Genomic DNA, 15,153 nt, shown 5'->3' with positions numbered 1-15,153 from the left:
AACAGGCAGAGGCAGGCTGATCTATGGAGTGAGTTCCAGGACATCCAGGGCTACACAGAGAGACCCTTCTGAGAGAGTGGAGGGGGAGGAGAAGAGGGATGGAGGGGTGACAGGGGAAAGAAGGAAAGAGAGAGGATGAAAACAGTCATATTTATAGTAACTGTTGCATGAGATGAAAAAGTTGGAACGCTAGAGTTTAGCTGTGGAAGGAGACAAGAAAGCAAATAATCGAACAGATACATTTTAGAAAATCAGGACACCATGCCCTGCTGCAGAGATGGTGGCCATTGTTATATCAAGGTCCACCAAAGGAGTTAGCATTCCCTGAGCTTGAAGGGCGGGAAGGATAAGAGGAGCATGTACTTTGTGAGCACGCTGTCCATTGATTTAGGTTCTGCTGTGATCCGGGCACAGGGTGTCCTTTGAAAGACTGATTTGTGTGCACCTCCTTCAGCAGGCTTGAATGCTGTGGGCATTTCCTTCCAGATGCTTCACTCCATTTCCACACACACTTATGTCCCTTCATGTAGTTCTTAAAGACTGAAAAGCAAGCTCAGCACTACTAACTTTTTACAACAACAAAGATACAATTTATTAGAGTAAGACTAGGCTTTGGTGGCTTTTCTATGCTTTGGATAAGATCAAGGATAGGGTTTAGGTTTTGAGCATCAAGAATTTACACACACACACACACACACACACACACACACACACACACACGGGAAAAAAATGCATCATGTTACATCCATATCCCTCTTTCCTGCTTTGACAGAGGCTTGAGTCAAAGGATAAAGTTGAGTGGGTTGTGCTCTGAGATCCTGGTAGCATCCTAGAAGGACAGTTGCTTTCCTGATCTTTCTGGTTGGACCCCCACCATTGTGTGAAGGACACCTTGAATGGACTTACAACCCGAATCTCCACCTCTGGAAGTCCTTCTTATACCCTAGCAGAGTCAGGGTCATTTCTGCCTCCCTGCTCACATCCAGGTGCTTCAAAGCACAACACGCTTCACAAATAATTAAATCTGGCCATAAAAGCATTTGGCATGTCGCATGCTTGCAGTGATCTGTGGCTTAGTTCATGCAGGTTCCTGGAAAGGTGACATTGGGTGGAGAGCAGGTATACCACCCTGTGAAGGTCATGTGAGGAGGTTAATGTTAATCTCCCCGCCACAACCCCGGCCCGGCAGCATGCACATGCTCTGCATTGAAAGCATTTGGGCTAAAATCTTAGATACACCAACATCAGGAGCTGGATGTAAGGCTGTGTGTCACCTTGCCTGTGAAATGGAGCCAGTAGCCTCTTCTTCTTGTGTCAGTCATGCAAGCACTGAGGTTATGGTGACAGTGGGGCCATGCTTGCCTTATTCCATGCAAGTGCTAAGTTAATGTCTGCTCTTACCAATTAGGGCAGAACGTAAGAGAACACATACTTCCCATGTGTTCTTGAGGCTGGGACTCCCAGTGCCCTCTAGGAGTGGTAACGACATTTGCCTCATGTCCAGTGAACTGCTCAACCCTTTGTGTGAACTTATCTCTATGGGGTTCCTCTTGGAGATCCCTGACGTTTCATCCACCAATATCAAATGATACATGGTCTGTGTTTACATTCCCATCACACACCCCAGTTCCCTTGTGGAAATATTTTGCTTTCATTCCCAGTCTCTCTATCTGGGAAATACATACTCTTTCAAAGCGAGCATCCCATTCCAGCCCGCTACAAGTTTCAATCTTTTGAATGTTTTCCTATAGTTGAGCTGGAGATCGGGTTCTGTGTGGGGTTTGTTACCTGAAGTTCCTCAGAGAGCTACGTGCTCATCAGGGAGTCTGGACCTGCAGGCTGAAGTCTTGCTTTCTATTGAAGTAGCCATTCTTTGCAAGAAGCCGCCTTTGGATTAGCCTTCAGCTCCTTCTGCTCCTTCCTGTGTAAATGTGGCTGCTTCCCTGAGCCAGCCGATCCTTGCTACTATTTCTCCATTGCTGCTGCTCTGGTCTGGTTGGCCACACAGCTTTCTCCCCCCTTCCCTTAAATCTTGGCTCTTGCTTTTTCAGTCCACCCTGTGGTCTACCCAGAATGCCAGAGTGCACAGCACAGCCACTGGTGTTGCCTTTCCTGCCCTGGATCCTCTGTTGATTCCCACCGCTTAGAATACGTAGTGTAAAATCTTTAGCTTGCCTCCAGTCCCTTCCTTAGGCCCTAAACCGCAATGAGATTTGCTTACCAAGGATCGTACAGTGCAGTCCCCTTTATCATTTTCTCATCAGTGTTTTTGTTGGCACGAACATCCCCTCACTTGGCATAATCTGGAAACCGCTGTGTCCGTCAACCCAGGTCTCAGTGGCTGCAGGGAGAAGGCACAGGCCGAAGCTAGCGAAGGGCAGGATGTGCAAGGGTCAGGCTCCTGGGGACAGTGTAAGCCTCACCTTCGTCACAGGCCCTCTGGTGGGGCTTCATGCAGATGTAGGAGCTCCTGTAGGTGTTAAAGACTGGCTAGGAGCTGGTTAGAGAGAGGATGGCGGCTGGCCAGTGTGGACATGAGAGTAGGCCAGGGAAGCCAGTGAAAAGCAATTCTAGAGACGCAGCCAGGTGTAAGGGTCATGGACCTCAGTGTTAGCAGAGAAGAGGGGGACAAACAAATGCGAGATTCATTGTAGAGGGGGACTAGCTAGGGCTATGGCAGTCTCAGGTCTCATGAGTGGGAGACAGGGCAGGATGGACCTGAAGGAAAGCCGCTGTATGCTGGCCTTGCTGCCTGCTCTGCCTTCCTAGGGAAGCCTCTTAACCAGGGCTCTCGGTGTTGTGTCTGACTGAATTTCCGATTCCCTGAAAGATGGAAGTTATGCTTGAGTTATTCTTGTTTTAGCATGTATCCTAGTGGCTATGTGTGACAGTGCATACATATTTAATGGCTGCTAAAAGATACTTCATCATGTGTAAGTCTTAATTATACCAAAGTAAGCAATTAAGGAAATTGGAAAAATTCTATTTTCATGGGTCATAAATAAGAAAAGAATTTTTTCTGTTTCCCAGGTCACTCAGAATTATTATTTAAACTAATAATTTTAGTCACTGAAATAGGACCTGGCATTTTTATTTATTTATTGTCAGTGTGGTGTCCCTAGACAAGCTCCCTATTGCCTGGTGCCTCCTGTCTCCACAGATGTGCACTGGGAACTACACCTTCGTCCCTTACATGGTGACGCCACATAACAAGGTCTACTGCTGTGACAGCAGCCTCATGAAGGGCTTGACGGAGCTCATGCAGCCCAACTTTGAGCTGCTGCTGGGGCCCATCTGCCTACCCCTGGTGGACCGCTTCGTTCAGCTTCTGAAGGTGGCGCAAGCAAGCTCCAGGTAACGCCATGCACCCACGCCGGGGGATGGCCATGCAGAGCTATTCTGCTTCGTTAATCGTGTATCTCATCACATGGTCCTCGTTAAGAGCCAGGGAACGATGTGCAGGGCCCTCTGAGTGGAGGATAAAAGAGTACATGTGGTTCTAGTTCATAAGTTCAACCTCATTCACTCGGTTTATAAACAACTTGGAGCCCAACCTATTAATTGTGTCATAGGAATGACAAAAGTATGTGTGTGTATGTATATATAGTTTCATAGGAATGACAATTTTACATATAAAAAATATATATATGGAGAGAGAGAGAGACAGAGAGACAGAGAGAGACAGAGAGAGACAGAGAGAGAGAGATCTATTATTGCTACAACAGAATAAATGTCCAGGGACTTTCAGTATAAAGGGCCAGAACTCTGCAAAAATTGCTGAGAACATGGTTTAGTTAAGAATAATCTTCAGGCCAGTGAGGTAGCTGGGCAACTACTTGCTGCCAATCCTGACAACCTGAGTTCAGTCCCCGGAACTCACATGCTGGAAGGAGAAGAGGGACTCTTATAAAGTTGTCCTCCGTCCGCCACACCTGTAGCATGGCAGACACAGAAGCACACGTACATGCAATAAATAAAAATGTAAAATAATTTTTTGAGACAATATGGCTCTTTCTGGCCTGGAACTTTCTATGCAGTCTCAAACTCATGTGCCACCATGCCTAGTAAATGAAAATTTGAAGAAGGAGGAAGAGGAGGAGGAGGAGGAGGAGGAGGAGGAGGAGGAGGAGGAGGAGGGGAAGAAGAAGAAGAAGAAGAAGAAGAAGAAGAAGAAGAAGAAGAAGAAGAAGAAGAAGAAGAAGAAGAATTAGTTGTTTCTGTTAGTGGATAATGATACTGAGCCAGAAAGTTAAGGTTGTATTGTATTCAGATCATAGGCATATCTTATTTATTTGGGATAATTTCCATGCAAAATAGCAAGACGAAAAATAGAATTTGGACAGTTTTTGAAATATGGCAGGAATCAGAAAGAAATGCATGGCCTCCCACCTCCCAAATTTCTTAATAATGCCAAATATGCAAGATGTTCCTTCAGTGTATCTTAACAAGCTAAAAACTACTTGTGGACAGGTATCATATATTTCCTGATAAAACTACTGTTTTTCACTGAATTGTTTTCTAGAGTTAACCCTTTGAAATGTATGGTTTTCCACCAGCCAGTATTTCCGGGAATCTATACTCAATGATATCAGGAAAGCTCGGAATCTGTTTACTGGTAAAGAATTGGCAGCGGAACTGGCGAGGATTCGGCAGCGAGTGGACAATATTGAAGTTTTGACAGCAGACATTGTCATCAACCTGTTGCTTTCCTACCGAGACATCCAGGTGAGAAAGATGTTCAAGGTGTCTCGGGTAGCATACTGGGGGAGGAAGGGATGCTGGTGTTGAGTTCCAGGCAGCCAATAAGTAATCCATGTTGCTGCGTGGGCCTGACAGATAACGTTCCACCCTGTGATTTCATGATGAGTGGAAGAGACTCACACATGGTAACCATCGGGGATTATGACATACTCATATTTACTCTTCCTCAAAATGGCTCACATGCCCAGCTAAAGCCTGTCACATGACACACTGACATACTGTATCATTTCTACCGAAATGTCTTAGATTTTTTAAGTTCTAGAAAGTAGAAGAATATCTCCCAGTGAAGGATGTGGTCTTAGGGTTGTAGTATGAAATGCAGGTAACTCCCTATCCAGACTCTCGGCCCCATGTAAAATTTTGCCCGGGAGAGCGGCTCAGTACTTGGAGAACTGCGGTAACTGGGAGCCCATGGCTAGAAGAACTCGTTCACATGAGATGAAATCATTTTGCTACTTCTGACAGAAGCCCAGTCAGTTGCTCCCTGTCCCTGTGCACCAGGAGCCTGGCTGTGTGAAAAGAGCCAGTCATGTTCCTGTGGTTTGTTCTGTTTCTTTGGGTTCTGTCAAATACCAGTCCTGTATTTGTCATGCTTACATCCGTGTAACAGGAACTTCCTAGGAGAGACACAGCAGTTGCTTCTTGGGTTTTCAACCGTCTCAATAGACTCTAACTTTGCGTTTAATCCCTTTCTCAGCTTCAGGTGCCTGGCTGTTTGGTTGTTGGCTGTTTCTTCTGATGGTATAATTCTGTGCTGTTCTTTTTGTTGAAAGGACTACGATTCCATTGTGAAGCTGGTAGAGACGCTAGAGAAACTGCCCACCTTTGATTTGGCCTCGCATCACCACGTGAAGTTTCATTATGCATTTGCACTGAACAGGTAAGATAGCCCCCCTTCCGGGATGCGCCAACATGGTGTTTTTGCTCTTTACAGCGTCCCAAAACTTCCCAGCCGCTCCCAACTAGAATGGCGTATTGTTTCTACCTTAGCCATGTGAAATACTAAAAGCATACCTTCTGATTTCTTTCTGGCTTTTGTTTGTGTTTGGGGGACAAGGTCTCACTGTGTATCTCGGGGTGGCCTTGAACTTTTTGATCCTCACACTTGCATCTTTTGAGTGCTGGTATTGCCAGCCTATAAGACCATGCCTGCCCCCAGTGTGTGTGTGTGTGTGTGTGTGTGTCTGTCTGTCTGTCTGTCTGTCTGTCTGTCTTTTTTTCTCTGTTAGTAAAAACCTCTTATGCTATTTGTAGATCTAAATTTTTTAAAAAGATTTATTCATTTATTATGTATACAGAAGAGGGTGCCAGATCTCATTACAGATGGTTGTGAGCCACCATGTGGTTGCTGGGAACTGAACTCAGGACCTCTGGAAGAACAGTCAGTGCTCTTAACCTCTGAGCCATCTTTCCAGCCTGTGTAGATCTAAATTTTTACAATTATTTTTTCTCTGACAGAGTTTGTGTTTGCTATTTATATTTTTATAACATTCAGTATCTTACCAAATGACACCACTTTTAAGCAAATATATTTGTTCTTGGGTATTTGTTGGAAATTGGTTCTAAAACCTTTTAAAGGTGCCCAAATCCAAAGGTTGTTCAAGTTCTTCCATAATGGTATGGTATTTCATGTAACATATACACATTCTCTATATATTTAAAGCCATATGTAGGTAACTGTGATATCCAACACGATATGATGCTATGTAGATGGTTGTTATGTTATACTATTCAGGGGAAAAAATTCTATGCATGTTCAATATAGACATTTCTCCACATATTTTCAGTGAACATTTGATTGAACCCACCCGAGACCTTACACACATGTAGGACTCCCTCAATATCACATGGTCCTTCACACAATGATTAGCTGAAGTGTGTGGATAGTTATGAGGAAGTTAATGGTGTCCTCATTCAGAGACCGTTTTCCCCAGGACTGCTGTGAACACAATTAGTAATGACCGAAACTCTGCAGGTGACATTTGAAATTAAGTGCCCACAAGCCTGTCGGAGTCACTATTGACAGAGCATCTCTATGTCCTACTCTGCCTTTTGTCTGTATCATCGCATACCTCAGGTAGGATTCCCAGCTCAAGTCATCAAGGAGGGTCATCCGTGCGCTGACCACGGATGGAGCTAGAGTCCTGAGTGGTCCGAAAATGACTGAGCTGTGCTACACTCTTTGTTCCTGGTGACAAGGGTGACAATACATGTTGCTGCCGAAGAAAATGCTGTAAAACAAAATAAAAGAACAGGAGATCTAATTTATATAGAACTCACTGTGTCGCATACGCTTTGAGTTCTCCCATTTTCCAGCTGAGCCCACTGGAATTGAGTAATTGTCCCTGACGGCTCCCAGTAGACACATGCTGTTCTCTAGAAAGCCAGCATGATGCTCAGCCAGAACTTCTATGGTTCCTTCTTCGCCCAGCTGGAGAACTTGCCAGCACTACCAGCAAGTGTAGAATGAAAACCTTTTTTATCTTCCATTTGTTACACACCCTTTATATCCAGTAGATAACACCTCCAGGGCTTACCTGCTCTGTTTTCAAACACATCCTTTTTTTTTTTTTTAAAGTAAAATGTATTTTGAAACCAAGTGAGAAAATTCTACGAATGCCTTAGAATTTTGCTTTGTGTATTTTGTGTCTCTTTCCAAAAGCAACAATGGGATGCAAAGTGTATTTGTATAAAGCAGTATTCTAAATTCGAGATGTTTAGTACAGAAGGTAAAGAGGGATTTTAGGAGCAAAAGATCTGAAATAGTAGTTGAGAATATGAGAATACATATCACTTTTAAAATAATTTTTATTTGAAATATATCTGTATACCATGTAACTTACTCATTTAAAATGTCATATATCTTTGATTTTATCATATTAATTGAGTTATATAACTGTCATTCTACAAATTATGGAATTTTTTTCACCCTATAAAGAAACCTACCCATTAACAGTCACCACACCTCTCCCACACCCCATATCCTCCTGCCCCTGGCAACCACTAATCCCCCTTCTATCTCTGTTGATTGTTATTTTAAATATTTCATATGAGTGCAATCATATTGTTGGTGGCCTTTTGTGACTTATTTTTTCACTTAGCATAATAATTTTTATCACTGAAGAAATGTAAAGTATGGTTTTGAGAATGATCTGCACCTGTTACTTAAAAATGAACCACATGGAGCTCAAGGCTGGTCTCCATAACTCAGTGAATTCCTGCCTCAAAATAAAAAAAATATAAAAAAAGACTAGGGACATAGCTCAGTGGTAGAGTGCTTGTCTAGCATGCCTGAAGCCTCATATCCAAATCCAGTACCATACGAACTACATAAAGCAACTTCTTTAGATGCTCGCCACATACAGAAACTAATCAACTATTGGATGGATTTGAATTTTGGTATTATCCGTGGATTAATTTGCTCATTGTTTTGGAAGAAAAGCCTTTGAAAAATGTACAGAGTTTCTCATTATTAGAAGTAATTGATTATGCTCCATTCAAGGTCACAGGGTTCATACTTACTATTCCGCCAACTTGAGTCTGCTCATGGGCAGCAGGGAAATTAGGACTCTAGATGGGTAGGTACAAGTCCATCATATTGATCAGAAAAGCAACTCACAAGAGATCCTTGATAGACCCAGTAGGCATGCATTAGGATAAGACAGCTTAAGGCAAAGTCCATAAAGGAATGTAGGAATCAAATTGTTTTTATTCTGCTGAACTTTACTGATGTGAATCAATACATAAAATAGAATTTTTAAAAGGCGATTGGTCTATAATTGCTTTTTTGATCTCTATGGAAACTATGTTCTCTACTTTAGGAGAAATCTCCCTGGAGACAGAGCAAAAGCTCTTGACATCATGATCCCCATGGTTCAAAGTGAAGGACAAGTTGCTTCAGATATGTATTGCCTCGTTGGCCGAATCTACAAAGACATGTTTTTGGATTCCAATTTCACTGACACCGAAAGCAGGGACCATGGGGCATCTTGGTAAGACTAGAGATGGGAATTACCTGCTCACTCCCAGAGTCCGTGGTACATAACGCTGTGTGCAGACAAGAGGCAGAAAACATTTTTCTTTCTGTCCTTTTTTTTTGAGCTAAATTTCGATTTTCTAACTTTAGTGCTCAATTTGATGAAATTCATTTAACATGGAAGGGTGAGTTCGCATAAATTAGATGGGAAAAGTTAAGGATATTAATTTGATTTGAAATGTATACCATGAAAAGCAAAATATAATTTTGTGAGAAAAATATAGAAAGACATCCAGAGATTTGAAGGAGTAGAAAAAGCATACAGGTTTGTGGATAAGCAAGCTTCATATTTTAAAGGCTTTAACTGTTCCAGCAGGGTTTACCATGTGATTTGATTTCTAGAGTTTATTTGAAAGAATAAAGGGCCAAGAATAGGCAAAGCAATTTTGGAGAACAGATGGATGGACTTGCACTACCAGACAATAAAGCTCACTATAAAACTAAATTAATGATGTTGTAGTACAGCTGTAGCCCGGGCAAGGGAAACACTGGAGCAGAATGGTTTATATACACGAGACTAGGTTGATGACAGGGTATACGAAGCTAATGAACCAGAGGAGGGAATGGCACTTCATTAGTGATGGTAGGAATTGCATTTATCTCTCCAGAAAAGCAAATAAAGTTCACTCTCTATTTTATTTTCTAATTTTTTTCTGGTGGTAGGTAGGATTCAAACCCAGGGCCTTACTTATGCTAGGCAAGCCTAAGCCACAGCCCAGCCCAGGACCTCTTTCTTAAGCTCTGTGCATAAACTTTAATTCTAAGTGAATTGCAAAAATGTAATTCTAAGTGAGTCAAAAGATCCAAACACACACAAAAAAATGTGTTAAGGAAAACACTTCTAGTATAAGATCTGTAAATTCTGTTTATGGCTTTGGGTTAGGAATGAATTTCTTAAACAAAGCTTTAAAATACTAAACAAACAAGCAAGGGAACCCAAACAAAAGCAGAGAAGCAAAGATTCTGAAAAATGGACCTCGTTAAAATGTGCGGCTGCTCCCTTAGGGTTCTGGCTTTGGGGAGGGACTGACTGGCTTCTGTTGTGCTGATCTTCCTGCCAATGACAGTTATAACTGTTGGGAAAAGTTAGAAAGCAGTGAAGAATAATCAGAACCTGGAGAGCTCCATGAGCTGATTCTTCCCCCAGAGCCCTCTCTGGGCTGCAGGGGACTGTGGGAACTCAAATAGAAAATCACAGTCTTAAGTCTAAGTTGTTGACGTTAGGTGGCCAGAGTTCCTAGAAGTAACCCCTGAGTAATGAACATAATACCACAGAGGGAGGAGAACCAGAATCTGCATGTGCACACTTTCTTGGCTGAACCCTGAGTATGTGTGCAGAGTGGCAGCTGGAAGGCCCCAGAGCTGCATGAAGTTTCAGCAGCTGCCCCCTTGCAGAGGGGACAGGGTTTTGAGTTTGAAGTCACTGGGTTAGGGAATCCCAAACTTTCAATTGAACTGTAAAAGGCCAAGCCTTAGCATGAAGGGAGTACAGGAAGTTGCTAATCAAACTACAACCCAGCCTCCATATGCTAAGAAACATCACCAATGCTTAATAAAGCATTGCAACCTCTTGCAACCTCTGGTGGTTTGAATGACAACGGCCCCCATAGGCTGGCCTATTTGAGAAGGACCGGAAGGATTAGGAGGTGTGGCCTTGGAGGAGGAAGTATGTCATTGAGGGCCTGCTTTTAAGGTTGCAAAGCCCACACCAGGCTTTGATCTCTCTCTCTCTCTCTCTCTCTCTCTCTCTCTCTCTCTCTCTCTCTCTCTCTCTCTTCCTCCCTCCCTTCCTCCCTCCTTCCCTCCCTCTCCCTCCCCTTTCTACTCCCCTCCCCCTCTCCTCTTTCTCTTTCTCTCTGCCTACTGTCTAGGGATCAGTATATAAACCTCTCATCTGTTACTCTGGTGCCATGCCTGTTTGCTTCCTGCCATAATGATCATGGACTAAATCACTAAAAGTGTCAACAAGCCCCCAGTTAAGTGCTTTCTTGTATAAGAGTTGCCTTGGTCATGGCGTCTCTTCACAGCAATAGAACACTGCCTAAGTCAGAAGTTGGTACCAGGGACTGGGGTATTGCTGTGACAAGCCTGACCATACTGTGGTTGGAGGAATGTGGATTTGGGACTTGGGACTAGAAAAGTATTGAATGCTTTAAGTGGGACTTCATGGGCCCTCGTAGTAGGAGCACGGAAGACAGTAGTGCTGAGGGAGATTCGGACTATGCACACCCAGCTCAAGAGGTTTCACAGGGGATGAATATTAGCAGCTGGCCTAGAGACTATTCTTGTGATATTTTGGTGAAGAACGTGGTTGCTTTTTGCCCGTGTTCTACAAATGTGCCTGAGACCAAATTCAGGAGTTTTGGACTGATGTCATTGGCAGAGGGGATGTCAGGACAGCCTAGTATTGACTGTGTCACGTGGTTATGATCACCTTTGTGCAGACCTGTGATGGAAAGGAATAGGTGAGGCAAAGAGAAATACAAAACGTAGAGTTTAAGCGCAAGGCCCTGGGTTTGGTCCTCGGCTGCAAAAAACCAAAAACACAAACAAACAAAACATAGAATTTGAGGAGAAAAAGAGCACCACCAGGAAAGGTGATGTTGGAGCCAAGTCTTGTGTTCAAGGAGATGAACAGATTAAAGAAAAGCCTGATACTAAATGGAAGAGAGGGAGTGGTGACCTCAGGGGGAGACCCCATCTAACGAATTCTGCAACCTGCGAATGGAAACGGTCTGAGGGATTTCGTAGGCTTCAGCAATGGAAGGCTTGTGCAGATGCATTCAAGGAGTAGGGCAGGTTTCAGCTCTAGCCAGCAGAAGAACTTGGCAGCTTCGGCCATGGTATTTTGGCTTTAGAGTTAAGGAGGATACAGGAGTAAAGGGTTGTGGACTTCCTCCACCGGTTGAGGAAAGCCACTGAGGCCAGATGTGTGTCAGGGGAGTCCCTGCATGGATGCCTGCAGAGGCTATTAATATGACACTATAAAGGGTAAAGCCTGATTGCGTTGGGGATCCCAAGGTGTAGGAGATGCCAGAGTCCTGGGCAACCTGCCAAGGTATCTGCTGGCAGGGTGTGGAACCATCCCAAAAGAGAGAAATGTGTTGCAGTCCAAAAGCTGGAAGGAGATTGGGAGAGCCATCTAACACAGAATTTGGAGTTTACCCTGCTGGGTTTCATCTTGCTTTGGTGTGGTATTTCCTCCCTATGTTCCCTTTACTCCCTTTTGTAATGGTAATGTGTGTTCTGGGCCATGGTGTGTTAGAAGGATGTGATCTGCTTTTTGATTTTGATTTTATACTGAGTTAAGAGATTGCCTTGAGTCTTAGAAGAGACTTTGATCTTTTGAACAGTGTGGACACTATGAAAGACTATGGGGACTTTTAAAATTATACTAAATGGCTTTTGTATTATGATATATGGCTACAAGCCTATAGGGCCAACAAGTGGAATATGGTGGTTAGAGTGACAATATCCCCTATAGACTCATGTATTTAAATGCTTAGTTGCCAGGGATGGAAATCTTTGAGGAAGATTAGAAGGACTGGGTGTGGCCTTGTTGGAGGTAGTCTGTCACTGGGAGTGGGTTTTGAGGTTTTTAAAAGCCCATGCTAGGCCCAGTCTGCCTGCCTCCAGCTGCCCCGCCTGCTGTCTGTGGAGCAGTATGTAAAGCTCCCAGCTGTTGCTCCCGCACCATGCCCGTCTGCTTCCCATCATGATGATAATGTACCAACCTATAAAGAAGCCCTGATTGAACGCTTTCTTGTATAAGAGTTGCCTTGGCCACGGTGTCTCTTCACAGCAATAGAACACCGACCAAGACATAATCAAACTCTTAAGAAAAGAGAGAATCCAGACTCGGCAACATATCCATTATTACAACATATCTATTACTCCATGAAAAGTTACTGAAGATGTGAAGAAGTAGAAAAGTGTGACCCGTGATCAAGAGAAAAGCCAGGCATAGAAACACATCCATGGGGTTGGTCATGGTGACGGATGCATGCCTGTAAGCCCAGCACTCAGGAGGCAGAGACAGCAGGATCAGGAATTCAATGTAAGTCTTAGCTACACAGTGAGTTTGGGACCCACCTAGGGTTACATGAGATCCCATCTCAGATGAAGGAAGAGAGGGAGTAAGGGAGAGATGGAGAAAGGAAGGAACCAACTTATGGGCAAGACAAATTTTGGAACTGTCAGAAGACAAGGACATAAAAACTATGATAAAATGTTAAAGAATATACTTGAAAAGATGATTACAGTGAACAGTAGTATGATAAATTATGGGATGGAAAGATGTGAAAAAGAAAAAAAAACAAAGAGCTGAAAAATACCACATTAGAAGTTAAATATCACAGGTTAGGACTAATAGCACATAGGTCAGATATAATGTAAGAAATGTCAATAACCTTGAGAATAGGTTATTCAAAATTGCCTTGGAGCAGAGGGAAGAAAAAGATTAAGAAATTAATAGTCTCAATGACCCATGGAAAGCCTCGCTGCATCTAACACAGCTTTTAATTTGAAGTTCAAGAGGGAAAAATATTTGAAGCATTAATGGCTGACAGATACTCCAGTTTGATTGAATGGATACACCCTCACCCCACAAGTTTAGACAGCCCAGCAAGACACTCACAGACTAAACAAAGGAAAGCCTCTGTTGGTACATCATAGTAAAACTGCAAAAAATCAGAAATGCACGAAACTGACCTAAGAGTAGACTAATAGAGGCTACATTCTCTAAAGAAGAGGGCGTAGTTCTCATCAAAGGAAGCCAGAACACAGTGGAATGGCAGTGAAAAGTTCTGAAAGAAAGGAATGGCCAACAGAGGATACATGCCCAACGATGGTTCTCTCGAACATGAAGGTAAAATGAAGGTGGTTCTGGGCAAATAAATATCAATGTCTTTTGTTGACAGCCAATCTTTATTAGAAGAATGTTACAGGGAATTATTTTGGATAAAGGGAAACTTAGGAAGGAATACAGAGCCCTGAAAATGATAAATATATGAGTAAATGTAAACAGTACCAACAAAGTAAAGAAAAGTCTAAGATATACATATAGGACTGTATATATATATGGCCTGGCCTAAAAATACTTAAGAAAAAAATTTAAGTGAGCATAAGATATAAATAGCTCATTTGTAAAAGAGAAATTACAAATGTCCAACCAGTATTTTAAACAAATAAAAATAAAGGCCAATATAGCCAAAATGATGGCGTACAATTTTATACTACTCAGATTTTCCAAATTTTCTTGTCTGACAATATCAATTTTTGGCAAGGATGATAAAGAAATGTGAGCACCAATCACATGCTGGATGGGTATTCAGTTTTATAACCACCTGGAGATGTCGACATTACATGGTTGTTTGGGGAGCTTTGAGCCCAGGATGAATGCTAGAATATGGCAGAGATAGTGTGCCAATAGTGCCCGCACACACCTGCTTTGCATGGTCTGTGAATGCAAGCGCATCAGACACAAAGTAGAAGAGTTTCCTCTCTAGAAAACAGGAGTTTGGACTACCAAGAGACACAGCAAGGTTGTGCTAAGTTCACTTATGGAAAGCAGAGATTTTTTTGTCTCCTTTTGGTTTGGTTTCAGTTCTGCTGGTTCCTTTTTCATGTTTCCTGTTTAGCCCAAGATCTTCTGGAAAGCTTTGTGGTCAAGGTCTTTGAGGGCCAGCCAAAGATGTCTGTGTTTTTATGATTACATTCTAAGCCACCTTTCTAGTAAGAATAGGGAAGGCTGCTGAAAGTCGGTAGACTCATTGGGAGACCTTGGGAATTGATCTTGTATCATGTCCTGATTTATTTAGTCATGGGAAAATGTCACCTCACCAGAGTGCCTGCCCATAACAGTTGTCATATCTGTTTACCCTGCTAGACACTGACACTGGCCCCGTTGTAAATGGCTTATTTTTAAATGTTTATACACTATTTAACTGCTGCATTTTCTTGCTGTTTCAGTCCATCTTGAAGGGTGTGCCCTTTTCTCACTAACACTGACCCTTGCCTCGCTTTCTGTTGAGAATGAAAGGCACCCCACTGGGGTGCTGATATTAAAGGGCACTACTGAGTTTACTGAGTACCTCATCAGCTGTGCCCACAGCATTACACCTGCCCTGGGGCCTCCATCCCAACCAATGTCTCAACTGACCTTTTTTCTTGAGTCATGATCATCTGAGTCTTCCCTTGTCTACTGCAGGTGCTGAGATTAAAAAAAAAAAATTCAGTTGTCATAGCAAGCAATCTGTCCCTCAAGCCTTGATTCATCAAGCCTGAATCATTTTGTGTTTGTTTGAATAAACTGTGATCCATGCACCATAGAAAGTTTAAGGACAAGAACTTCAACT

The 15,153-nt window shown here is 42.9% G+C and overlaps 1 protein-coding gene across 1 annotated transcript in view; it reads left to right on the top strand.

Moving 5' to 3' along the window:
- Positions 1–15,153, top strand: part of Map3k5 (mitogen-activated protein kinase kinase kinase 5) — a 204,984-nt gene that overhangs the window by 81,064 nt on the left and 108,767 nt on the right. Inside the window, exons 4-7 of the mRNA XM_036168920.1 lie at positions 3,161–3,354; positions 4,557–4,725; positions 5,535–5,641; positions 8,583–8,753. Of these exons, the coding sequence (XP_036024813.1) occupies positions 3,161–3,354; positions 4,557–4,725; positions 5,535–5,641; positions 8,583–8,753 (641 nt within the window). The remainder of the gene's footprint in view (positions 1–3,160; positions 3,355–4,556; positions 4,726–5,534; positions 5,642–8,582; positions 8,754–15,153) is intronic.

The sequence above is a fragment of the Onychomys torridus genome, chromosome 19 (genome assembly GCF_903995425.1).
Source record: "Onychomys torridus chromosome 19, mOncTor1.1, whole genome shotgun sequence".
NCBI lineage: Eukaryota > Metazoa > Chordata > Mammalia > Rodentia > Cricetidae > Onychomys > Onychomys torridus.
This window is presented reverse-complemented; position numbering and strand designations above follow the sequence as displayed.